This window comes from Peromyscus eremicus, unplaced genomic scaffold (genome assembly GCF_949786415.1).
Source record: "Peromyscus eremicus unplaced genomic scaffold, PerEre_H2_v1 PerEre#2#unplaced_1692, whole genome shotgun sequence".
Classification (NCBI taxonomy): domain Eukaryota; kingdom Metazoa; phylum Chordata; class Mammalia; order Rodentia; family Cricetidae; genus Peromyscus; species Peromyscus eremicus.
In genome coordinates, this window is record NW_026735927.1 from 30305 (window position 1) to 56982 (window position 26678).

The 26678-nt window shown below is 49.0% G+C and overlaps 2 protein-coding genes across 7 annotated transcripts in view; one reads left to right on the forward strand and one right to left on the reverse strand.

Moving 5' to 3' along the window:
- Positions 1 to 10735, reverse strand: Znf740 (zinc finger protein 740). Of its 6 annotated transcripts, none has more exons than XM_059253119.1 (7): positions 10537 to 10735; positions 9231 to 9741; positions 6514 to 6663; positions 6083 to 6172; positions 5532 to 5655; positions 5141 to 5259; positions 1 to 3041 (listed from the first exon to the last, which is right to left on the reverse strand). In XM_059253119.1, exons 2-7 carry the CDS (start codon positions 9237 to 9239, stop codon positions 2952 to 2954), a joined length of 582 nt encoding a protein of 193 aa, XP_059109102.1. In that variant the 5' UTR covers positions 9240 to 9741; positions 10537 to 10735; the 3' UTR covers positions 1 to 2951. The 6 variants fall into 6 exon arrangements, with proteins under 6 accessions (XP_059109102.1, XP_059109104.1, XP_059109103.1 ...); XM_059253121.1 differs by lacking the exon at positions 10537 to 10735 and adding an exon at positions 9013 to 9089 and having other exon boundaries at positions 9430 to 10178; XM_059253120.1 differs by lacking the exon at positions 10537 to 10735 and adding an exon at positions 9013 to 9089 and having other exon boundaries at positions 9231 to 10178.
- The window catches only part of Csad (cysteine sulfinic acid decarboxylase), a 26743-nt gene continuing 9978 nt past the window's right edge, over positions 9914 to 26678 (forward strand). Inside the window, exons 1-8 of the mRNA XM_059253123.1 lie at positions 9914 to 10190; positions 23426 to 23562; positions 23857 to 23983; positions 24069 to 24159; positions 24491 to 24597; positions 24989 to 25104; positions 25561 to 25640; positions 25937 to 25991. Of these exons, the coding sequence (XP_059109106.1) occupies positions 23437 to 23562; positions 23857 to 23983; positions 24069 to 24159; positions 24491 to 24597; positions 24989 to 25104; positions 25561 to 25640; positions 25937 to 25991 (702 nt within the window). The 5' untranslated portion in view covers positions 9914 to 10190; positions 23426 to 23436. The remainder of the gene's footprint in view (positions 10191 to 23425; positions 23563 to 23856; positions 23984 to 24068; positions 24160 to 24490; positions 24598 to 24988; positions 25105 to 25560; positions 25641 to 25936; positions 25992 to 26678) is intronic.

Here is a 26678-nt window from a genome sequence, read left to right on the forward strand (position 1 = left end):
TGGAATGTAGAAAAGCGCCATTCTTTTTATTTAAATATCCTAAATATATCACGAAGGAACATACACTGCACTTTAATGGTAAAAAGATACAAGTTTATAACATCTTATAAAAACTACCATTTAAAAGTGATCTTGTTCATTTGATAGTCCCCTCCCCCATAGCAAAATAAGTATATTTAAAAAAAAAAAATTGGAGCATGGCAGGAGGGGAATTGAAGATAAAAGCCCAGGGCCACGGCAGGGGCAGAAGGAACCTGGGGTGAGGGTTACTGTGGTGCAGCTCCACTCCTCTAACCCTCCGGGTCAAGCCATGGAGCACAATCAGTAGCTAAGTGATGACAGGCAGCTGCTGGGGACGAATGGGAAGGGCAGGCACCAGCAAGGGCAGGATGTGGGCTGGCACAGGAGCCCACCCGGGGACTGGTATCTCTTTCCCCACCCAACCCCACATTCACATTTTGATCTCTGAGCACCTGCCCTCTCTCTCTTCATCTCCCGTCTACACACACCTGAGCATCTGTCCAGTGCTAACAGGCCACCCCGGCAGAGGTACAGCATCAGCACCAGGAGCCTTTGCAGCCGTCTGTGGTTTCCCTGGGGTGGAGATGTGGTTCCTGGGCCCTTGGTGTCCTATTACTCTTCGCCCAGAGCCTGTCTGTCCTCAACCACTGCCAGGCTGAGCTTCTCACACCCAGGCCTTGGCAGTGTGGTTCTGGTAGGGCCATCTGTACATACATCCCAAAGTTCTCTCTACTCAGGCAGGAAGCTGAGGTCTGCAGGGCCTGCTCTAACCCAGTACATACATTCATACATGAAGAAGCATGGGTCACTCTTCTATTTCTCCCCACAAAAAGATCATCTTCAAGTAGCAGGGAGGGATTCCACTTCCAGAAGCATTTTTGGGAGGATGTCTTTCTCAGTGTATCCTTTCCCAGAGTTGAATGACAGAAAAAGCCCAGCCCAGCAGAACCCTCTAATACCAAAGGTCTGCTTTATGTGCACAGAGATGCCAGGGGCCACACGGTGCATCAAGCACTGAGTGCAGGTTCCAGAGCATGTCGAATGTAGGGACAGCATGAAGCTGGAACACAGGGCCGTGAGCATCCTCAGACACCTCACCCAAGGCTCTCAGGTCCTGTCAGAGTCAAGATGAAGGTTGCAACATCTTCCCTTCTTTTTCCCTGAAGTACTTCAACCCAAGAGGTTCGATGTACTGTCCCTCAACACATTGGAAGAGGCCACAGCCAACAGTCTGTTGCTGCCTGGCCCTCATTTGCTAGGCAAGAACTTCTTGGAGGCTGCCATCTCAGATTCCTACCCACAGCTACAGCTGTGCGTGTGCTCAGGTCAGTCTCCATGATTATACCTGAAGTCGGCCCCCCAGGGTGGGGTAGTGCTCAATGAAATCCAAAACCTCCCTTAAGGATCCTTTCTTTAGCAGGAAGGGAGTTATTTCTCTTTAGAAAATACATGTTCATAAGCCCTGGCTTAGAAACACTCTAAGCAGTACACTGTTGAATCAATCTAAAAACAACAACAAAAACAAACAAAAAAACAAAAAAAAACAACCCAAAAATCTTCCTGAAACAAAACCCCTCGGCTCCCTTGTTCTCAGCAGCCTCTGGGAGGCAGGCACGCACCCTTCAGGTCTGGGCAGGGAAGCTGCTCTATGCTTTCTGTCCTCCAAGTTGGTGGCCGAATAAATTTGGCTCAATAATTTTCATCCCTTCCAAGCAAACACACACAAGCACCCACAAATTAGACAGAGACACACACACCTCATCACTTTTCCAGGGGCAGACAAGATGAGGGTTTGGAACAGAGTAAGGTCAACACTAAGACAGACATTAGGGTCCTTCCTCTGCAGCAGCCCTCCTCCTCCACCTTGGTAGGGATGCCTACCAAGGAGGAAGCCAAGATCATGTTCTTTGGGACTGAAGACAGACCTCCACTCCACTACTTGAATACAGTTGCAGGGCCTGGGCAGGAAGGGGCTCTGTCACACAGTCACATCAGGGCCGTCACGTCTGCGCCTCTAACAGCTGTTGGCAAACCTTGCACTATCCTTGTTCTAAGACGGCACAAGGGGACAGCCCACTGTGATACCCATAACTCCTGCTCAACGGCTGCCTGGTTTTTGGAGTCAAGGACAGTGAGGTAGCCACAACCATAACCCAGACCAAGTGCCCTGAAAAAAGGGCTGTGCGGGCTACCCCACCCCAGCCTCCCCCAAAGGCACTTGGGCTGGCCCCGTCAGGCACTGGTGTTGCCCAAACCACGAGAACACCCATGGGCACAACACTGCTCTTCGTGAGCAGATAAAAAGGTATGCCCACTCTTCTTGTCCAACCCACATCTGTGCCTCCCAGTTTCTCCTTTTGTCCTCACAGTGTGTAAGAAGTCCAAGCAAGCTCAGCTGCCAGCCCTGGTCCTATTTTCGTTCAAACAGGAAGTAATGTGTGGAGCTGTGGAACACCAAAGGCCTATGGTAACAAAAAGCGGCTAACCAGTCATAGTCCTTTAGGACTGTGCGTCTCCAGATCACCTGTGTCCCAGTTTACCTGCTGAAATTGCTCTTGATAAACCAAACAAAAGCAGAGCAAACCCTCCTCAGTCCTTTTCACTCAGCTGCCAGTTCAGGTCCAAGGTTGTGGGAACGTTCCAGTCTTGGTCCTGTACCTCTGAGTCCCACCTATGACCTCAGCTAAGGGTCCAGGGACCAGCTCCCCTGCCCAGGAATGCTGTGGAACTTTCCCGAGATCCGCATAGTCTCCGACTATTTACAGAACTGAGGTTCTGGAGCCGCTGTCCTCCGATGCTCTCCTCTGCTCACCTGGGGCCACTCCTCTAGGAAGGGACAGGTTCAGAGGGAGCGGTGGTGGGGCCATCAGAGCAGAGGCTGTGCTCTTAGGTGGGCTCTTCTCATCACTCCCACCACCTGGGCCCCGTGTCTATAGAGAAAACTGCCCATCAGATGTCTTGGACTGGCATCCTTGGCACATCCGTTTGTGTCTGAGTAGTCGGTCTGTCCGAGAAAAACACTGTGGAGAGAAAGGATTAAGTTCCAAGAGAAATTCAGTCGCCTATTAGCAGGTTCCTTCCTCACAGAGAAGGCATATGCTATGTTCTTGTTCCCTTACCATCCCCACAGCAGGAGCACACAGTGGTTAGGAGCACCCATGTTGCTGGGGATGGTGGCACATGCCTTTAATCTCAGAACTCAGGAGGCAGAGAGGCAGGTGCATCTCTATGAGTTCGAGGCTAGCCTGGTCTACATAGTGAGTTATAGGACAGCCAGGGCTATATAGACAGAACCTGTCTCAAACAACAGAAAGGACCAAATGCTGGTTCTAGGGGCTTGGGATGCAGCTCAGCTGGTAGGGTGCTTGCCTAGTACACATGAAGCCCTAGATTTGATCCTTAGTACCCGATACACTGAGCATGGTGGTGCACACCTTTGATCCCAGCACTCGGGAGCCAAAGGCAGGAAGATCAGACATTCAAACATCCTTGGTTACACAGAAAGTTAGAAAATGCCAGGCGATGGTGACACAAGGCTTTAATCCCAGCACTCGGGAGGCAGAGGCAGGTGGATCTCTGTGAATTTGAGGCCAGCCTGGACTACAGAGTGAGTTCCAGGACAGATAGGGCTACACAGAGGAACCCTGTCTCGAAAAAACTAAAAGGAAGTTGGAATCCAGTGTAGACTACCTAAGACCCATCTCAAAAAGGGGGAGGTGGGGCTGGTGAGACGGCTCAGCAGGTAAAGGCCCCTGTCGCCAAGCCTGATGACCTGAGTCTGATCTCTAGAACCAACATAGTAGACGGCGGTCCTCTGACCTCCACACCTGTGCTGTACTATGTACACACAATAAACGTTAACAACAACAAGAAGCCAGTGCTGGAGCAGAGGGCCTGGACTCGGAATGCTGGTTCTGTCATTTAGTCATGTGACAATGGGCAAGCTCCCTGACAGCCCTGACCCTGTCTGTTTACCTGAAGGAACAGGTTAAGAGCACCCAACACAGCGTAGCTGCTTCCCTCCTCAAACACTTGTTTATTTTGCCGGAGCGGAGATCAACCCCAGGGGAGGACACATTTGCCAAGACTCACCACGGAGATGCACACCACCAGCTTCTCATCACATATTTATCTTAGGTTTGAACACTTTTGGACCAAAGGACAGAGTGGAAACCTTGTATTTCTTCGAGACAGGCCTTGCTGCTTAACTGAGGCTGGCTTAGAACTTGTGGTCCTCCTGCTCTACTTCTCCTGAGTGCTGGGATCACAGTGTGTGCTAGGCTCCTCATGGTGTTACCTTCTAGTGTTCTGGCTTGGCGACCAGAGCTCACACCACGCAGGCTGAACTTAAACTTTTTACGGGCAGCAGAGGGTGCCTCTCAGATGCTGGTTTAGAGCCACATGCCATCACCACCAGCAGCAGCTCTCAGCCTAGCATTCTAAGACTCTAAGCAGAGCACCCAGGAATATCAGTTCCTGTCCTTTCTCATCTCCTGTTGTGTCTGGCTTGGTCCTCACACTTACATCCTCATCAGATCAGACACTGGACCCCCAGGGCAGAGGGTACATCGCTTCCTCCACAGTGGAGGTGCTTTGGAGTTGGACTAAATATCAGCTCCACTCTTACCTGCTGTGCGGGGAGAATTAACTTCCCTGAACTTATTTCCCCATTATGTGAAAGGAAGACAACACAGCTACCTATGAGATAATGGGATCAAAACATGCCCAGCACTCCTCAAATCCTGTCAAGTTTGTTCTCACAGTACCTGACACAGAACAGGAACTCAAGAAATGAAATTATCAGGCAGATGTCTGTGAGTTTGAGGCTAGCCTGGTCTACATAGTGAGTTCCAGGACAGCTAGAAGTACACAGTGAGACCCTGACTCAAGGAAAACAAAACAAACAAAAAACCCTGAACCAAACCAAACAAAAATAAATGATATTACGATATTCTAACAAGCAGTCCGCATGATTAGCCCTGTAAGGTCAGCGATGTGCCTCTTTTTGAGGTGCTAACTGTATTATGGAGGCCCCTCTGTCAGCCAGGAAGGGACTGACTCTGCTTCTGGGAGAAGGGAAACTCGATGTGTTTCAGGGCGGATGACAGGCAAACCTTACCTGATGACATCGTTCACACTGGTAAGGCTTTTCACCACTGTGTACACGCTTGTGGCGTTCAAGATGGTACTTCTGGATGAAACGCATATCACATACATCACACTCAAATGGTTTCTCACCTGGCCAGAGGCAAAAAGAAGTGAGTACCAAGAGACGTTTATGGTAGGGACTGCATTCCAGCTGTCTTCCAGACACCTTAGTGATCATAAACATGTCAAACTGCTGGTCTCAGTGACACCAGACACAGAGCCATGCAATCCCTCTGTGTCATTCAACTTATCCTCTGCCTCCACTTCTAATGCTCTCTTGGAAAACAAACCCAGCTGGAATACAAGCTACAGCCTATTCTCCCCCATTTGAACGCAAGCTTGAATACAGGCAAGAGACTTACCAGTGTGAATAAGGATGTGCCTCTTGAGGTGGTAACTGCTCCTAAAAGCTCCAAAGCAGTGTTCACAAATAAAATTTTTGGGAATCTTTACTTGAAAAGAGCCATTTTGTTCCACTACCACCACCTGGGGGCAACAATCAGGCATGTCATAGAGGTATCTCTCTGCCCTCTTCCTAGAGACTGTTCTACTCTGGGTCCAATCCCAGCTGCTGGACAAAGAGCCTCTCTGATACTGTGAAAGGTGCTGTCTCCTGTCATATCCCTGAGGCTAAAAGTCATGAAGAGAAGAAGATAGACTGGGTGAACCAGCTGTCTTGCCACAGCTAACGCTCAGCATGAATGAGGTGGGGTTGGCCTGCCCCTGCCACAAGAGCACACGTCACACTCGCCACCTGTACCAAGAACGGTCAGCAGGGGTGGACAGCAACTGTCAGAGTGGCCTTGGATGAAACCAGAGCACAAGCTCACTACAGAAAAACGTGCGCCATGGTGATAAGAAAGAGATGACCCATTACCAAACTGTGAGTTCGGGGGCTGACCCCATTACCTGCCTTTTTAACAGTCTTTTTTGAATGAGAGGCCTCAGTGAAGCTGTCATCGTCTTTGCGGTTCCGGGATTTATCACTGTCTTTTCGGTGGCCCTTCGAAGACAAACCAAATCTAAACTTACAGTCCATCTCAGAACACAAGATGAGAAACCAAATGCTGTTTCTCGACAAACAGTTTATAAAGGAGAGTAAACCACCTGCTTCCTCTCCACAATCCACTTCCTCTTGGTCTTTCCTGGCCTAGGAGTTTGTAGGTACAAGCACCTTCCTCAACTCTCCAAACACCCACACTCATTCTTTCCCAGCTGGACCCCAGTCCCCACTTCCCTAACAGAAGCAACAAGACAAAGCAGGGAGGAGCCGTAGCTCGGGGCCTCCTGGCAGAGCTCGGGCCACCCGACCCCCAGGCGCCACAAAGGACTCAAGTGCTGTACCTGACTCGAGCACCTCAGCACATCAGGGCTACCTGCCCGCTCGCCATTTTCGGCCTGCTTGCTGGCAATCTGGCTCAGCATCATCTTCTTGCTGGCTGCAGTGGGAACCAAACTCACACCCGCTAGGCCTTCACAAGCCAGAAGACTTGCCTAAGTTGAAAGGAGATGAGGTGTCAGGTCACCTGGCAGGACAGGACAAAAACAAGCTGCTATCCTCCACACAGCTACCGTCTACACCCAGCAACAAACTGCTTCTCTCCAGGAACAACTCCCTCACCATCAAGCCTTGCTTCCTTCAAGTCCTTTCTAACTGTCTCACCAAGAACTGCTGCCCTCTTTGCATCCCACAGCAATGAAACACAGATCAAGTTAATAATCAAACAGCATCAACACTTGTGGTTACTGTACCAAATAGTGTGTGTGGCCACATATTACCTAAGGCATTTCTGAGCTTTAACTGCAGGTATGAGGTCTGTCTGACCCACTGAAACTGGAGATTCCTAGCAATGTCTTTCTTCCGAATTCTTTTATTTTTATTACCTTTACCTATTTATTTTGTGTGTGTGCTCATGCCAGTGTCACAGTGGAGATCAGAGGACCAGAAGTTCTCTCCCTCCACATGTGGCTTCTGGGGATTTAATTCAGGTTGTCAGGTTGACAGCAGGCTCCTTCATCTGCTGAACCATCTTGCTGACTCCTCTTCTATTTAAGATTCTATTTTTACTACTACTTTTTATTTTATGTGTGTGTATGCACACATGCATCATGTGCCACATGTGGGCAGGTGCCCAAGGAGACCAGAAAGGGGTGTCAGATCCCCTACAGCTGAAGTTAGTTGTGAGCTGGCTGATGTGGGTGTCGGGACCTGAATTTGGGTGAAGTGCTCTTAACCGCTAAGCAGTGTGGTCCCCAGTAGTGCTCAGATTCAAAGCCAATTTCAGATGGGCAGACCTTGCTGGTGCCAACTACATTTTCTCTTTCTTTTTTTTTCTTCCGAGACAGTATTTCTCTGTGTAGCTTTGGAGCCTGTCCTGGAACTCTCGATATAGACCAGGCTGGCCTTGAACTCACAGAGATCCACCTGCCTCTGCCTCCCGAGTGCTGGGATTAAAGGCATGCGCCACCACTGTCTGGCAACAACTACATTTTCTATCAGGCTATTTCTCACTTTAGCTTTTAAATTTCCTAAGTGCTGTCAGTTACAGCAAACAGAAAACCTAAATCACCTCGATTCTGGAGCTGAATATACAGCTTCTTTTGACCACTTAGGCCATTTATTTATTTATTTTGGTTTTTCTAGACAGGGGTTTCTCTGTATAGCCCTGGCCACCCTGAAACTCACTCTGTAGACCAGGCTGGCCTTGAACTCAGAGACCTGCCTACCTCTGCCTCCAAGTGCTGAGATTAAAGGCGTGCGCCACCACACCTGCTCCCCCTGCTCCCACTTTATTTAGGCCATTTATGTGTGTGCACTACATAAAGTTTTAAAAAGTTAATTAAACAGGGGTGCTTTAAGAAATAATTCATAAAAGTTAGTCCAAAGTTAAAAATCTTAGCTCTGCTGTTTGGGTTGTGTATTTTGGGCAAGTCTCTCTCTCTTTGAAGCCTTGCTTCCCTCACATGTGAAATGCCTGTCAGAATGCCTACCCTCCCAGGATGGAGGAGACTGAGACTGATGTGAAATGCTCAGCAGAACAGTAAACACCACGCTGTGGACTAAGCTGCACATAGACAAAGAAAGACAAAATCCAGAGGCTCTACTCTGCCGGGGAGGAGAAGCCGTGTGTGCTGCGGCACTTGGAAGAAAGCCAATCCCACTACAATCAGGCTGCCATCCTGGTGAACTGGTACAGGAGGTGTCCTCAAAGAAAGCTCAGAGAAGCACGCAGCAGCTATCCACTCAGAAGACTATAGCAGGCCCTCTTGTCCTTCCAATCCATCTGCCACCTTCACAGTGACAACTATCTTCTCAAAGACATTTACTCCGCTGTTGAACATTCTTGAGGGAGTTCCCACTCCCTAGAGAGTAGCATCTAATTCCTTACGAAGGCACAAAAAGCCCTTGGGCCACACTCCGCTGACTTCTCCAGAAAACAACTCCCCCATTCATCCTTATTTACCCTGTCTCCCTAATGATGCCCCATTTAATCCTTTGCTCCCTAACTACCTAACTACCAAACTACAGGTAGTACCCTGGACCTCATCACATTTTCCCACGTCTCTAAGTCTGTGCCCATGCAGTCCCTCTGTCTGAATGCCCTTCTCTGTTTGTTTATTTAGCAAAATCCTATGCGTCCTTCAGGCTTCATTTTCTTTCCTCCATGCAGGCAGAAGCACCACTTTGCAGTAACATCCCTTCCATCATTGCAAACTCCTTTAGTCAACAGACGCAGAGGCTCTACTACCAGCCAGCCATTATGCAAGGCATTGTGAATATAAAAATAAATAACAGACTGTCTTTCCATCCCTCCCCTCCCCCCCACTAGCCTGGAAGCTTACTGGGGACAAGGACAATCTTATTCATCTTTGTATTCCAAGCACAATGCCTTGCATGTAACAGGAGCTCAATAAAATTCCTGTTGGAAAAAAAAAAACAAATGAAGCATTCACCAGACTATTCACTCCCTTATGCCCAAGTGCTCCACGTACCAGAGGTACACTGAGTACAAGGTACTGTGCCAACGGCCCAGCAGTGCCTGTGATGTGGTATAGCCTACCTCCTTCATTTGACTGGAAGCTCCCTGAAGGCAGGGAGGCCTGTCTCCTTTCCTTCCTCTAGATCTCCCCCTGGTGTTTAATACAGAGCTCGGCTCACTGGGGATGGTCAATACTGTTGGCTAAGGCAGAATTCAAGAGTGACATTGCAAACAGGCTTCCCAGTGAACGGTCTTGAAGGAGGACGCTAGAGCTTTTTACCTGAGCCATGCTGACTTTTCACTTAATGAACCCCAAAGTTCAGAAGTTCTTTATCCAGCTTTCCTTAAGACACTGTTGTTTGAAGAACTGTCACCAAATCTCAGTAATGGCTCCTTCCTGTCCTTTCTGTTCAGCTGCCATATTGAACAGCCTTTGTCTTCTCAAAGAATTTAGTGTCCTCCAAAGGGAAAACAGGTGTTGCAAAAATCCGAGGTCTCTGACTTCTGCCTATTGCCTGAAGAAGCGAGAGTCTATCAGTCTTGGTTTCCCAGTTGAATTCTCTTGGTGAAGCTCTAGGTCTGCTCCAGAAACCTGAAACCAGAAAGGGAGACGAGGCCCTTAAGTGCAACATCCTCAGGCCATACAGTAAGTGACGCTCTCTCAACTTATTCTGCTGGGCGCTCTGAAGCTCAAAAGGAGGACATGAGTCAAGCGCTTTCTTTCTAGGTCAGTAGAAGAAACTGGCCTCCTAGGCCAGGAGGAGCAGCCAACAGGAGTAAAAGTAAGTTGGGTCTCCTACGGAGCCTCTGCCAACACAGTACGCGCTCAGATTTGCCATCTTAGGAACGGAAGAAGGGGGCGGAGGCCCTCTGAGGCTTTTGTGCCGAGTGGGCCGGCCTGCAAGGCTGGCACTCCACAGACGCGGGCAGAACCGCGGTGGAGGGAAGCTCGGGGGGCCGCGGCCGAGCGCCGGGGTGGTTGGCGGACACCGACTTGGCAGCAGCGCCCGCACGTGAGCGTTACTCCGCGTCCGCCCGAAGGTACGTAGATCGGCCGCGGAGGTGGAGGGCGGGCGTGCTCCTCTGCAAGCAAGCAGCCGCAGCGCGCGGACCCGGGGCCGAGCCCCGGGGCGGGCGAGCCGCGCGCGACGTGCGCGCTCGCGCCCGCGCCCCCTCCCGGCGAGCCCCCTCACCCCGGCGGCGGGGAGGGCGGGGCGGGCGGGGCGGGGGCGGCCGCGGCCCTCCCCTCGCGGCCCCCTCCCTCCGCCGCGCGCCCCTCCTCCGCCGCGCTCCCCTCCCCCTTCGCGCGCGGCGCCCCACGGCCTGCGAGCTGCTGAGGCGCCGCCGTCCGCCCGCTCGACGCTGCCTCCCCGCGGCGCGCGCCTACCTGCCCGGCGCGGCCTCCCGCCGTCTCCTCCGCCGCGCGGCGCCTCCCCCGGGCCCCGAGCACCCCGTGCCAAGCCCGCGGCCGCCGCTGCCCGCGCCGGGACCGAGGCAAGTTTACAAACACCAACCCGGGGCCCGTTTCCCCGGAAGCACTTCTCCCTCCCCCTCGTCTCCTTTGCCGAGCGGCCACATCCACTTCCGGGCCCGGGAGCCTGGACAGGAGGGGGACGCCGAAAAGGGGTGAGGCTGGGGACGCGCGGAGCGCTGCAGCTGGCGGGTGGGAGGGGTGGCGGCCGGGAGGACCGGAGGAGGGTGGTGCGAAGGGGCGCGCGTGCGTCGTGGCGCGGTGGCGCCTCGGCCGCCATCTTGACTGAGGGCAGGCACCCGGCTCGCTCCGCGAGTCTGCAAGGGGCTGAGTGTTCTTGGAGAGGGTTCGCTGGGTAGCGCTGCTTGGCTCCTGGAACGCCTCCATCTCTCTCTCCTGGTGCTCCTAAGTCCGGAGCCCCAAATAGAACAGTTCGTGCCCCTTATCTTTTCGTTTCACTTGGTCAGGTTTGTGTGACCGGAGCTTGCTGTCCGGCGCAGACCTGCAGGCTGTGGGGACAAGAATTAAATCATTGCGCAGCCTTGCGGTACACACTAAAGCGCACTCCCAGTATGAGTCCTGGAGACGTTCTCCAAGTACCCAAGACCGCCCTGCTCCGGTCCCGCAACCTTGTGCCCCGAGCCAGACTCGTTAGTTTCTCTCCTCCCTATTCTAGGTGATCTAACCTAGGCTTCCGTGCAGGAAAAGGCCTTTTCCCCTTCGGTGGACTAGTCTTCTTGGAGACTTGAACATGCATGTTGCTCCCTGGGCCAGGCTGCATTTGAAAAGGGGGAACTAAAATATGGAATACTCGAAGTGCACGCTTAGCAGAAGGAAACGTGAATTCCACTGAAGTTCTAGTTTCTATTCTAGCTGCTGTCTTGTGAGTTTAGGAGACTGCAAGACACTATCGAAGAAAAAAAAAGTCTATAATGAAAAAAGATAAGGTTTCCTAATCATAGCCCTGCACATTTTAGACCATTAAAGTAATTTCCATGTCCTCTTAGGATCACCCTAAAATTGACATACAACGGAGAGAAATGTCACCAGGAACGTTTTAAAAACAAATTGGGGCCCAGGGGAGATGGACCAGCTGTTAAAAGTGCTTGCTGGGAAGCCGGGCGGTGGTGGCGCACGCCTTTAATCCCAGCACTTGGAAGGCAGAGGCAGGTGGATCTCTGCGTTTGAGGGCACCCTGGTCTACAAAACCAGTTCCAGGATAGCCAGGACTGTTACACAGAGAAACCCTGTCTGGAAAAACCAAACAACAACAACAAAAGAGTGCTTGCTGGGAAATCTTGAGAAAATCTTGAATCTTGTCAGCCAGGTAACAAACCTGGTCATGGGAATATGCCTGTAAACCCAGCTCTGAGGAGGGTGGAGACTGGAGGACTCTGGGACTTGCTGGTTTCCAGCCTAACGGAATTGGAGCCCCAGGTTGCAGGAGAGACCCTGCTTCTAAAGGACTAGGCAGAGTAATAGGCCGGACATAAAATACCTTCTTCTGACCTCCGGGTGTGCACAGGCACTTGAACCTGCACAGACACACACACACACACACACACACACACACACACACACTAAACACATTTTTTAAAATTAGTTTAAGCAAGGAAGTGTGACAAACACCTTTTAAGTCCAGCATCTGGAAGGCAGATCTCTGAGTTCGAGGCCAGCCTGGTCTACAGCGCAAGATCCAGGACAGGCAGCTTATCCATTGCCAGTCTACAGGATACAAAATTATAAGAAAATGGTTAATTTTTCTTCTAGTCATGCTCTTGAAGATAATCATTCTTATCATTGTTTTATTATTATACATTTAAAATTTTTATCTTTATGTGTGTATGAGTGTTTTGCCGGCATGTATGTCTGTATATCACTTGAGTGCCTGGTGTCCTTAGCGGCCAGAAGAGGGCGTAGAATACCTAGAAACTGTTATTGGAGACTCCTATGAACCACCTGGAGTTACAGACAGTTGTGATCCGCCATGTGGATGTTGTGACTTGAACCTGGGTCCTCTGGAAGAGCAGCCAATGCTCTAAACTGCTGAGCCATCTCTCTAGCCCCTACTATTATATTCTTGGTGCTGGGGATAGATGGAATCCATGGCCTGGCATATTTAGACAGTCAGCTACCGAGTTCTCTACTACTCTCCACCACTCCCCAAGTCTTACTGGTTTGGTGACCTCTGTGCCGTGACACTTCTTCTGAATTCATACAAATATGTTTTCACCCAGTACGTGTTTTTTTCATCACTTATAATGTGCCAGAAAGTATATTTTACTTTCTGTTTTTGGGGTAGGACCTTAGGCTGTAGCTCAAGCTGGCTTCAAAGTCTCCCAAGTTCCTCCTGCCTCAGCCTTGAGTGTTGGGTTACAAACCCAACAGCAGACAGTGCATGTTTGACATTTGAGTGCAAGTTCATATTTTCAGAATTGTTTCACAACAAAAGCTGTGTGAGATGATACACACCAGTTGTCCCAGCTGCCTGAGAGATTGAAGCAAGAGGATCCCTTGAACCCAGAAATTCAGAAGCCTGAACAGCAAAGCAGCACAGTGAGACTGTCTCAAGACAAAAAACAAAAACAAAATGAAACTAAACAAAAATCACCCAAGGCAAACCACCGCAGACAGCAGGAGTTCCTGGTGAAGGGGCCGTGATCCATGTACTTGGGAGTTAGGTAGAAGCAGGTGAAAGGCCCAGTATCGACTCAGGACCACCAAGACCAAGTTCTCAGCACAAAAGAGACTTATTTGCCCCAGAGGGACAAAGGGCAGGGAATAAGAGACAAAGACAGGGCTGGAGAGATGGCTCAGAGGTCACTGGTTGCTCTTCCAGGGGTCCTGAGTTCAATTCCCAGCAACCACATGGTGGCTCACAGCCATCTGTAATGAGATCTGGTGCCCTCTTCTGGTACGCAGGCAGAATACTGTATACATAATAAATAAATCTTAAAAAAAAAAAAAAAAAGAGACAAAGACAGGAGATAGAGTATGGGAGAGAAGGGGAAGGGAAGGGGGGGATGGGGGGAGGGGCATTTGTCCTGGAGTGGGACAAAGGATTGCCTCTGGATCAAGAGGAGACAGACCCATAGGCAAATGGCAGTTTATAAAGGTAAAAAGGGAAACCCTGTGTTGGGATGAGGTGTTTAATTTTAATTTAGCGTGTTAATTAGGTGAGTCTTGATTGCTAGACTTCAGTACTTTGATAGCTGGACCTTGGTAGTCAGCCTCAGGAGGAGGAAGTGGACAAATAAGGGAATGGACCTTGGTGGCTTGCTTTATGAATGTAATCTAACAGTTTTTAGGAAGGCAGAGGGAATGAGGGAGAAGGGCTAGGCCTGCCAGAGCCATGTTTGCCATGCTCGAGCTGGCTAGAGTCCTTTCAGCAGGAGAATCAGAACCTCAAGGTCATCCTTGGGCTATATGGTACTCTGTCTTGGGGAAGAAACAAACAACAACAACAAAAAGATGATAATAATTCAACAGTGGACTTCCTTAGGTAGTTATCTTCTCACATTTACTTAAGAGTATTTGATTGTGACTAAATACTTTTAAGGTTTAATTTTTAATCATATGTGTATTAGTTTTTAAGTGTATGAAAGTTTTGCCTACATGTATGTATGTGCATCATATGTGTGCAGTACCCTAAGAGGCCAGAAGAGGGTGTTGGGACCCCTTGAACTGGAGTTATACATGGTCCTGTGCTGGGAACCAAACCAGGGTCCTCTGCAAGACCAATAACTGCTCTTATCACAGCCATTTCTCCAGCCTACAACTCCTTGTTTTTTTTTTTTTTTTGGGGGGGGGCGTTGTTTGTTTGAGGCAGGGTTTCTTTTTCTCTCTTTTCTTTTCTTTCTTTCTTTTTTTTTTTGGGTTTTTTGAGACAGGGTTTCTCTGTGGTACAGCTTTGGAGCCTGTCCTGGAACTTGCTCTGTAGACCAGACTGGTCTGTAGATCCACCTGCCTCTGAATCTGAGTGTTGGGATTAAAAGTGTGTGCCACCACCACCTGACTAACTCCTTGTTTTTCGTTTTATTTCCATTTTAATTGTGCCGAAGTTTGGAACCATTCTGTTGTATAGCATAGCTATGCCAATTTTTAAACTTTTTCCATTAAAACATGTATATATATTTATTTTATTTGTACCTGTGTGTATGAGTACATATGTGTACAAGTGGAGGTCAGAGCATAAATTCTTTCAAAAACAATGTGTTTTTGTAGCCCTGGCTGTCCTGGAACTTATGTAGACCAGGCTAGCCTTGAACTTTCAGAGTTCTGCCTGCCTCTGCCTCCCAAGTGCTAGGATTAAAGACAAAGTCCACGATGCCCTGCTAGTGGACAAATTTTTTGTTTTGTTTTTCGAGACAGGGTTTCTTTGTGTAGCCCTGGCTGCCCTGAAACTTGCTCTGTAGACCAGGCTGGCCTTGAACTCACAGAGATCCACCTGCCCTTGCCTCCCAAATTTTGTCTGGGATTAAAGGCATATGTCACCACCTTCCAACCAGAGGTCAGCTTTTGAGAGTCAGTTCTCCGCTTCTACCATTTGGGTCCAGGGATGGAAAAACTCAGTTCACCAGGCTTGAGAGCGAAGGCCCTTACCTGCCGCACCATCTCAAAGGCCCCAGTACCTAGCTGTCCAGATCTCTTTGCCCTTAGGCAAGACTCCTCTGGTATAGTGTGCCTCAGTCAGACTCTCAGGCTCACTCCATCACTTTTTGTTTTTGTTTTTCTGAGTCAGGGCTTCTCTGTGTAACAGCTTCACTCCATCACTTAAGCAAACAGTGCTGTGATAGTTCCTGATGAGTGTGTGTCCTCGCCACCATTTCCCGAAGGACGACGGCATCTGTGCTTTCACCTGGAAGCCTGGACTGGCCGCTTGTCCAGACTGTACAGTCCTGCCTTTCTGGAGTGAGTGCCCACTCCATTACATGATTTTGCCTTCAGTCTGCATGATGGGTTCCTTTGCTGGCTGCTAGCTGGAACCCACAGGATAAACACAGCCCCTGGGGCAGTGCCAGCCAAGAGGCAGAAGTAGACAGTCAGTCAATGTTTGCTGAACAAGCTGAACCCATTCTCTTGAGAGCCAGCATGGGTTGCGTAATAGAAACCAGCTCCCTGGCTCCCTTTGCCATCCTTTAGACCTTTGATGGTAGTGAATAAAGAAGTTGGGAAATAAAATGATATACAAGGGACATTCCTTGAGCCTGGCAGTTAATATACTTTGGAATTTTTTGGTTTTGTTTTGTGGGGCTGGGGATTGAACTGAGGGCCTTGCCTATCACAAAACTATTTCCCCAGCCCCTCCTTAACCACTTTTATTATCATCATCATCTTTATTTATTTATTTATTTATTTAGTTATTTATTTATTTAGGTGACATTGTCTCACTGCAGCCCACTCTGGCCTTGAACTCACAGAGATCTGTAAAGGTGTGCACTACCACACTCAAACCCTTCTCAATCTTTTCTAGTTTTTTATTTTATTTTTATTTTTTATTTTTATGGTTTTTCAAATCAGGGTTTCTCTGTGTAGCTTTGGAGCCTATCCTGGAACTTGCTTGATAGACCAGGCTGGCCTCGAACTCACAGAGATCCGTCTGGCTCTGCCTCCCGAGTGCTGGGATTAAAGGCGTGCTCCACCACGCCTGGCCCAATCTTAAAGTAACTTTTATTTTAATAGTATAAGTAAGGTGAGATTATTATATATATATAATATATATATATATTTTATATATATATAAAAATTTGGAGGCACTGTTGTGATGATTGCGTTTGTTAACCTGACATAACCTAGAATACCTGAATCTCCTCTGAGGAATTGTGTAAATCATATTGGTCTGTGGACATGTCTGTGAGGTATTACCTTGATTGTTAATTGATAGTGAAATGGTGGGTGGTACCATTGCACGGTTTGGGGACCCTGGCCTTTGTAAGGGATGGATGTGGGCTCTCTGAGTGCTGAGCATGCAGGCTGAAGGGTGTATTATTTCTGTCTGCTCTCTTTAAAAAAACACTTAATTTTATGTGTATGGTTGTTTCGCCTGCATGTATATATGTGCAGCACATGTGTGCAGTGCCTGAGGCCAAAGAGGGTACTGGATCTCCTGCAACTGTAATCACTGTCAGCGTGGGTGCTAGGAATAATTGAACCCTAGTCCCTGTGTTCTATCCCCAGCACTGCAAAAATGGAGCAAAACAAAGCTGAACACAAGAATATGCATCTAAAGTCCCAGTGCTCACAAGGCTGAGACAGGAGGATTGCTTCAACTCATGAGTGCTGGGCCAGACAGGGCCACACAGCAGAACCCTGTTTTCTAAAACAGACAGACAAACAGAAGGCCATCTGTAGTTGTGCTCGCACGGGGCAGAGGGCTCTGACATGTGCCAGTGCTTCATAAAAGCTGACTGACGCGGGGCTGGAGAGACAGTCCAGTGGTTAAGAGCACTGGCTGTTCTTCCAGAGGACCTGGGTTCAATTTCCAGCAACCACACGACAGCTCACAACTGTCTGTAACTCCAGTTCCAGGGGATCTGACACCTTCACACCAACGCACATAAAAATAATAAATAAATAAAAACTTAAAAAAAAAAACTGACTGATCTACTTATATAAAACTGTACTGAGCTGTCTATTTTATTTATTTATTTTGTGTGTGTGTGTGTGTGTGTGTGTGTGTGTGTGTGTATGTGTTGTGCTGGGAGTCAAATCAGGGCCTCACAGTAGTACATTACTGCAGTAAAATACTACACACCTCAATTTCAAAAGTTTTTATTCCTCAATTTCAGAAGTTGTATGTCACTCTGTCTTGCTGAAGCTAAGGGCCTGGACATTTACTAAGACATTTTTTTTTTTTTTTTTTCGAGACAGGGTTTCTCTGTGTAGCTTTGCGCCTCTCCTGGAACTCACTTGGTAGCCCAGGCTGGCCTCGAACTCACAGAGATCCGCCTGGCTCTGCCTCCCGAGTGCTGGGATTAAAGGAAGGTGTGCGCCACCACCGCCCAGCCATACTAAGACATTTTAAAAAATGTAATTCCTAATTAAGTTTGTTTGCTCAGAGAACAACTTCTGCAAATCGATCTTTCCTTCCACTGTTTGGATTCCTGGGATCAAATGCAGATCATCAGGCTTGGTAACAAGCACCTTTAGCCATCTCACTGGTCCCAATGGCATTTTTTAATGTGTGTGTGTGTGTGTGTGTGTGTGTGTGTGTGTGTGTGCATGTGTGCATAGAGGTCGAAGGACAACTTCTCTACAGGAGTCAGTTTTCTACACCTATCATGTGGGGTCCACGGATCAAATTCAGGAGGTCAGGCTTGGTGGCAAGCACCGTTAACTTACTGAGCCATCTTGTTGTCCACATTTTCGTACATTGGTACAAGTTTTATGAATGTTGGCCTTACCAAACATGCAGCTGGTTATGGTAAAAAAAAAAGGCAGACGATGACAAGTCTCTGCAAAGGTGGACAGACTGATGTCCTCATAGGTTATTGGTGGGAACTGTAAAAGGGCAACTATTTTGGAAAACAATTTGGCAATTCCTCAAAAGGTTAAACATAGCGTTAGCATGTGACTCAGCATGTGAGTCTGAGGACATAGGCCAGGTATGTCCTCAGGGGAATTGAAAACACATGCCCACACAAAAACTTGTACACAAACGTTCATAGCAGCATTATTCATCATAGCCAAATGGCAAAAGTGATCGAAATATTTAGGAACTTACAAATGGCCAAGTGAAGTACATAATGTACCTGCAAAGAGTATGAGCCAGTCATGAAAAGGAGTGAAATACTGCCTCATGCTGCGGTCTTTAAAACAATGTGCCAAGTAAAAGAAGCCAGTTAGGAAACCCCACATAGTGTATGCTGCTTTTTAAGAGACCTGCACAGGCCAGGTGATGGTGGCGCACGCCCCTTGGGGAGGCAGAGTCAGGTGGATCTCTGTGAGTTCGAGGCCAGCCTGGTCTACAGAGCGAGATCCAGGACAGGCACCAAAACTACACAGAGAAACTCTGTCTGGGGAGGGGAGGAAGGGACATGCACAGCATGGCAAGTCTGTAGAGACAGCAGGTGGGTTTGTGGTTGCCAGAGGTTTGGGTGGGAGGAACCATGACTGGCAGTGAGTTTATCCCTGGGATGAGGAAAAGGTTCTAGAGTTAGGTAGTGGTGGTGCTTGCTCAAGTCTGTGGCTATACTAAAACCCTGGATAAAGGGATGTGCTCTGTGGTATTTAAAATGTATCTCCATAAAGCTGTTATATTAAAGAACAGTGAGGAAGTTCTGTGCATACTAATGAGATCACCCATATCTTGTTTGTTTTTGTAGTGCTGGGGATGGAGCCCAGGGTCTTATATGTGGTAGACAAGCTCTGATCTCTACCCTAGCCCCGTTTGCCTGTTTAATTAGTCTTTTGACCTTTGTACTCCGTGTTAGCCACTGTTGGGGTGGGGTAGCTGGCAGAGTGGTGTTGAAGAACTGACCCCCCCCATCTCACATCCTGGCTAGTGCTCCCACTTCTCCAGACCCAGTGCCCTCATAAAATGTCTGAGTGTCTCAGTGAATGCCAGCGTGAGGCCCAGTGAATGCTGACAGTGGATTTACGCCTGAGCAGTTGCACTCAGGAAAGTGGCTGTGTTCAGACCCACTTGCGCTCTCCTGGGGTTCCTCAAACCTCAGTGACCGTCCTCTGAGCATTACAAAGATTCAGTTCCCTGGAGCTCTAGCTGGGCCTTCCCCGAGGGCAGATCTCTGTCTCAAGAAGGCTTCACTTGGATGGACACTTGCAGGAAGTCTCTCCTTCACTTTCATTCCAGTTTCTTCCTCTTGCCTTCTCATTTGCCCTGGGGTTATAACTTTTCCAGTCACCCAAGTACAGAACTCTACGGTCATCTTTGAGTCTTCCATTTCATCTTCAACAGAGACTTGTCAGAAGCAGTGTAACCCAGAGAATGACCAAACCTGGGGTAGTCTGCTCCTTGCCTATCAATTCTCCTTGCGTCCTGCTGCCAAAAACTGGCCTCTTGAGCATGTTTTATATTTATTCATTCATTCATTCATTCATTCATTCATTCATTCATTCTCATTCTCTCTCCTCTCTCTCTCTCTCTCTCTCTCTCTCTTTCTCTTTCTCTTTCTCTCTTGTTTTTTTGAGAAGTTTCTCTGTGTAACAGCTCTGGCTGTCCTGAAACTCGATTTGTAGACGAGACTGGCACCTCTGCCTCCCGAGTGCTGGGATTAAAGGCATAGGCCACCACCCAGTTTGCTCTTTCTCTCTCTTTTCCTTTCTTTTTAAAAAAAATTATTTATTTATTATGTATACAGTGTTCTGCCTGTATGTATGCCTGTAGGCCAGAGGGCACCAGACCTCATTACGGATGGTTGTGAGCCACCATGTGGTTGCTGGGAATTGAACTCAGGACGTTTAGCAGAGCAGCCAGTGTTCTTAACCTCTGAGCCATCTCTCCAGCCCTCTTTTCCTTTCTTTTCTCTCTTTGCTTGCTTCCTTCCTTTTTTTCTTTTCTTTCTTCCTTTTTTTTAAGACAGGGCTTTCTATGTAGTTTTGGCTAGCCTCAAACTCATAGTGATCCTCCTGCCTCAACTTTCTAAGCACTAGGATTGTAGTAGTGGGCCTACACACATCAGCTGAAAACATCAATTTTCATATATATAATTTTTTTTTTGAGACAGGGTTTCTCTGTGTATCCCTGATTGTCCTGGAACTAGCTCTGTAGACCAGGCTGGCCTTGAACTCTCAGAGATCCATCTGCCCCTGTCTCTAGAGTGTTGGCATTAAAGGTGTTCACCACTACCACCTAGCTCATCTTTCCCATTCTAACTCTTGTTTTGTTTTTGTCTTTGCTAGTCAGGGTCTTTGTATGTGGTGCTAACTGGCCTGGAACTTGCTATGATCCTCCTGCCTCTGTTTCCAGTTGTGGTTTCAGACTTGAACCAGCACAACTAGCTGTCAGCATCAATTTAATTATAAGACTTGCTACAGAGTCCTGTAGTGACTTCATTTTCTGCAGGGTGAGATTAGATTCCTGGGTCTGGTTGATATTTAAGGCTTGCCGTAACACACTCACCTTTGCTCCTGCGTCCCAGCTGGCCAGTTCCTGCCTGAGTTAACCAGCCTTGCTCATCCCCTTAGTAGCTCATGGTCTTCCTTCTATTCCAGTGCTTCTCATCTCCTGTTTACCTGCTCTGTTTCTTCTGCCCAGACTCAAGTCTCAGCTGCGCTTCCATCACAGATCTCCCCAGACTTCAGCCTCCTGGGACTTCTTTTCTGAATTCTGAGGACACTTAGGGTCAGGATCCATCAGGCCCTACACTATTATTGCATGAGTGTCTGTGTCCTCTGTCAGGGCAGGGGCCGTCTCATTCCTAGCATGGATGGCAAGAGAGCATGCTTGTGTGACACAGTACTTCCTCAACGTGGTCTCCTGTGAGAGGACTTCAGAAGCCAGGACAGAGCAGGCTTGACAGCATAGGCCTGTTCACCACAGTTCTTGGAGGCTGAAGCAGGAGGAGTTTGGTTTTAAGGAAAGCCTGGGCTGTGCCTGAGTCTCCATCTAAAGAGAAGGGGGATGGAGGAGGCTAGGGTGTGGATGTAGCTCAGTTGGTACAGTGTAGCATGAATCTTAAAAGTTCTTAATAAAATCAAACCCGAGGCCAGTTATTGGGGTCAATGCTGGAAGATCAGAGAGATAGAGCAAGCCACAGCTACCTCACCTGGCCAACTTCTCAGCTGGTCTTCTTTCCTCAGACTGGAAGCTTCTGTGTCCTTCTCTGTGTAATATTCATCTTTACGTGGCTTATTTTTTATATTAATTTTATTGTCTCGTTAAAGACTTTATTTTTTAAAACTATGTATTTGTTTCTGTAACTGTATATATCACCTTTTTTGTCTCTTTCAAGCCTACGTATATTTTACACACATTGTAAACTATTACATCTGAATCTGTCTTATTGTGAATCTATTGCTTTAAACTGCAGCAGCTGTGGCTGCTGGCTCCGCCCACCTCAGCTTCCCAACATGGCGGTGGTACGTTTTCCGCCAGCTCTGGGAGCTGTCCTGGGTCTATGCTTTTATCCAAGCAGCGTGTAGCCCAGAAACCTCTTTTTTTGTTTAGTACTAGCAAAGGCTAAATCCACCATGCAGCTTAATGTTCCACTTGCAGAGGCCTCATTCCCACCATACGGCAGGTCAAGCTTGCACTTTAGGAACCCACAAGTAGCTCAAATCGGCAGCTTCCGCTCATTTGAGAGAGACAATTAGGAAGCTGTTTTTAGCTCCGTTTTAGAATCTTTTCTCAGGTTTTAGGTGGAAACTCTTGCCACCACGTTGGACGCCATTTGTAGCTAGAGTTTTCCTGCCTGGCCCACAGTCAGGACAAATCTCTCTCACCTGCTAGTCCCACAGCCGCTCAGACCCAACCAAGTAAACACAGAGACTTATATTGGTTACAAACTGTATGGCCCTGGCAGGCTTCTTGCTAACTGTTCTTATAGCTTAAATTAATCCATTTCCACAAATCTATACCTTGCCACGCGGCTCGTGGCTTACTGGCATCTTCACATGATGCTGCTTGTCCTGGCGGCGGCTGGCAGTGTCCCTGACTCAGCCTTCCACTTCCCAGCTTTATTCTCCTTGTCCCGCCTATACTTCCTGCCTAGCCAATGGCCAAGGCTAGGGTATGGATGTAGCTCAGTTGGTACAGTGCTTGCCTAGCAGGTAGAAAGCCCTGGGTCTGAGTCCCAGGATGATATAAACTGGGTATGGTGTGGCTCATTCCTATAATCCTAGCCCTTGAGAAGTAGATGCAGGAAGATGAGTTCAAAATCATTGTTGGCCACATATCAAGTTGGAGATCAGCCTGGGATACATGCAACCTTAAAAAAGAAGAAGAAAAAGAAAATTAGCTGGGTGGTGGTGGTGCAGCACACCTTTAATTCCAGCACTCAGGAGGCAGAGGCAGGTGGATCTCTGTGAGTTCGAGGCCAGCTACAGAGCAAGTTTCAGGACAACCAGGGCTACACAGAGAAACCTTCTGTCGGGGGAGAGAGAGAGAGAGAGAGAGAGAGAGAGAGAGAGAGAGAGAGAGAGAAAGAGAGAGAGAGAGAGAGGAGGAAGAGAACGAGGAGGAGGAGGAGGAGAGGAAGAAAAAAAGAGGAGAAACTAGAATAGTTTTGCAGTCTCAGAAGTGGAATGGTTTGACTCTCACACTCAGGCCCTTCCTGGGCTGTTTGCCTCGCCTTCCTCGAGCCTGCCCCCGTTCCCTGGACTAAAGTCACAGTGTGAATCCCTTTCTTCACTCATGATCCCCTCCCTGAGGTAGATGTGCCACCTGCCTTTGCCTTGCTCTTCATGCCCCCACCCTTCTTCTGTCAGCTAATGATTATTCAGGGCACTTAGCCAGCTGTCCCTGTCCCAAATCTGTAAAAGTTCTCATCCGGGCAAGGGTCATGAGAGTTATGCCATGGCCATGTGACTTCTGGCTTTACTCTCCGCTGTCTTGGTCCTGTTATTCATGGTGTATCTTGTCACCAGCTCATCTGAACATAGACCTGGCAGAAAGGTAAGTGTTATGTCTCTGCCCTAGGTAGACGGTGGCCGCCGATCCCGCCTACTTAGCATTGGTTGCCGTTCCCTCCCTTCCTGCTGCCACCGGCTTTCTCCTTGGATGCTGCCACCTGCCCTCATCTGTACTTAGCCAGGACCTTGGACCCTTTACCAAGTAGAAAGTCTTGCATGTTGGGTCCAGTGGGGCACACAGGCTGAATGAGGAACCGTTCCACTCTGCTTGCAGATTTCATCCTGATGGCTGCCTCAAGACCACTCACTGCCCTGGATGGGGATCCCATGGCTGTGGAGGCCTTGCTCCGGGATGTGTTTGGGATTGTCCTAGATGAGGCCGTTCACAAAGGGACCAGTGCCTCCGAGAAGGTGAGACTTTTTCCTTCCTCCTCCTCCTCCTCCTCCTCCTCCTCCTCCTCCTCCTCCTCCTCCCATCGTCTTGTAAACTTGACTCCAGCGAGTTCACCCATGTCCCTCGTGTGCCTCAAGATATGCGCTCTGGATCTCGCTTACGTCCTTCATTTCCCCTTGCTTGGGTACACTTGTGAAAGAAAGCATTCTTGACCTATTTTCATTGGGAGTTGGTGATACCTTGCATCTGTTACATTATGGCTGGATCTCACCCATGGTCTAAAATCCCTGCATCTTGGACACTCCTCCTAGGTCTGTGAATGGAAGGAGCCTGAAGAGCTGAAGCAGCTGCTGGATTTGGAGCTGCAGAGCCAGGGCGAGTCTCGGGAACAGATCCTGGAGCGCTGCCGGGCCGTGATTCGCTACAGTGTCAAGACTGGTGTGCCCTGGAACCTGGCGGGAGGGGTTTCTGGCCCCAGCACCCAGCTCCACCCTGAGACCCCTGCCTGCTCCCCCTTCTCCAGGTCACCCCCGGTTCTTCAACCAGCTCTTCTCAGGGTTAGATCCCCATGCTCTGGCTGGCCGCATCATCACAGAAACCCTCAACACCAGCCAGTGAGCCATCTGGTGTCCTCTTTGTACAAAGGACTTGGGTTTGCTAGGGAAGAGTCGTCTGGGTAGAGGAGAGTGGTTTCTGCCCCATGCCACTGTTTTCTACAAATGTCTCTTGACAGAATGTTCTCCCTCCTGTCTGTCCTTTGGGCTTCTGTTGTCCAACCTCCTCATGCCTCCTGACCCCATGTTTTCTCATGTGAGCTCTCTGGTTCTTTGACACCCACCAATTTCTCTCTTGGGATTCCTCACCCCCCCTGACTCCCCTAGTTTAAAGCCTTAGCTGCGCAGTACTTCCACCTCAGCCTTCCTTCCCACTGACGTTCTCTGGCAGGTACACATATGAGATTGCCCCGGTGTTTGTTCTCATGGAAGAGGAGGTGCTGAAGAAACTCCGTGCCCTGGTGGGCTGGAACTCTGGGGATGGGGTCTTCTGTCCTGGTATGTGAGAAGGGGGCTGTTCTTGGGTCTTTGTAAAGGGTCTACCTCCTATTCTGTGCAACTAGTGTGGAGGGCGATGGCTGTTTCCTCTCTGGTTCCACTGGGCTGGACCTTGGAGAGGCTTCCCAGTCCTCTTTATCCTGGCATTGGTCAGAAATGCTCTGGAGGCCATCATGGGAAAAGTGACCCTAGTGGGCAGCCCAGGGTGTATAGGGGGTGTCTTCTGATCCTGGGGCTCTTCAGGTTCCTGTGCTGTTTGTGAATCCTGGGAATTCATGGCTCGGGAGCTAATGTGATGCCTGCTTCTTTGATGAATTCTGGGTAGAAAGGTCAGGGGAAGGAGACTGAAGTCTTGATTCACCACCTTGCTACCACCCACTCTCTGTGACAGGCGGCTCCATCTCGAACATGTATGCCATGAACCTGGCCCGCTATCAGCGCTACCCAGACTGCAAGCAGAGAGGCCTCCGGGCACTGCCACCCTTGGCCCTCTTCACATCAAAGGAGGTAGGGAAGAGTCACGTGCCTAACCCTGACTCCTGAGTCTAATCTTCAGCTCAATCAGAGACCCTACAAGTCTTCTTCCTGCCCTCCAATGGGTGTGCTTTCTTCCAAGGAGGCCAAATATGTGTGTATACTCATTTTTGCCTTCTTGGAAGTAGGGTAAGACAAGAACGTTAGACACAGGTTCCACTTCTGAGGATAGTTCACAGTCCAGCAGCATGGACATCACCTGGGAGGTTATTAGAAATGCAGTCTCAGGCCCCACCAGCTCTGAGTCTTTATTTAACTCAGATCCAACACAATCCCTTCACATGAACACTTGAAAGCCCTGGCCACAAGGTCCCATCAATTGCAGCTCACACAGCTTTTACCAGTCTCTGCCCTCCCCATCCTTCGCCCCTGGGCCGCAGCTCCAGTCAGCTCAGGTCATGCTAACTTGCCCTCTGCATTCTTCCACAGTGCCACTACTCCATCAGTAAGGGAGCTGCTTTTCTGGGACTTGGCACTGACAGTGTCCGAGTGGTCAAGGCTGATGAGAGGTGAAGGTCCTTCTGCCAACATGGCTCTGACCCAGCCTGGCACCGTGTGTCACCTACTTATGAAAATGCTCTGGCCTCAGGCCCTCATCCCTGGTGCACCTCTCCTGCCTACTCTTCTTTCAGAATTTTGCCGCTCCCGCTTCTTGGTGCCCACTCACATCCCCAGCCTGTCCTCTGAGGTGTTAGTGTGTGCCGTGGCCCCTCTGTTGCTTCTTTGGCTTACCCAGCTGTGTCTGGTGACCTCTCCTGCTCTGGAGTACCTGCACTTTGTCCACTCACCCAGTTTTCTTTTTCAGAGGGAAAATGATCCCTGAGGATCTGGAGAGGCAGATTAGTCTGGCCGAGGCTGAGGTGAGTGAGGTCACTGGGTTGCGGGGCGGGCCCTTCTCCCCTCATGAAAGGTGGGTTGGGTTCTTCCTGCTCTCGGTACTGCTCATCCACTCCTTTATTTCCACACCTGTTAGTGTCGGGGACTCTGCAGAGACTTGCAGGTAGGTTAGGTTCTGAATTTCCAAGGGGATCCCAAGCAGCCCTGTGGGGACATGGTAGGTGCCCGAAGCATACATAGTGTGAAAGGTTTCTGTGGACCGAGAGTCAGGACAGGGAGACACTGAGAAGGATGTGCAGGCTTTGATGAGCGTTGCTGCCATGGGGGAGAAGGTGGGCCGTTATTTCTCGCTTCCAGGTGGGGTGTGTTTGGTACCGTGCAGTTTTTAAGTATATCTGCCTGCAGATTCAGAGGTCCTCTGTTCAGAGAATTGTTGTTAATTATCACAAGCTCATAGACTTCTGTGCGTGAGGACATTTACTGGAACAAAGTATGAAATGAAAACAATTTAATGCCCATTGGTAGATGTCGTTCGTTGTGTGTCCCATCACAGGTGTGTGGGTTCACGCGGATCCGTGGAATGAAGACTCAGAGGCATCTTAAGGATGAATCTAGCCTTTCATGGCTGCAGGGGGTCCAACCTTGAAGGGCTGAAGCACTTTCCCTTCGCCCAGGGCATTTTTATTTTCTATTACAGTTTAGCCAGTTAA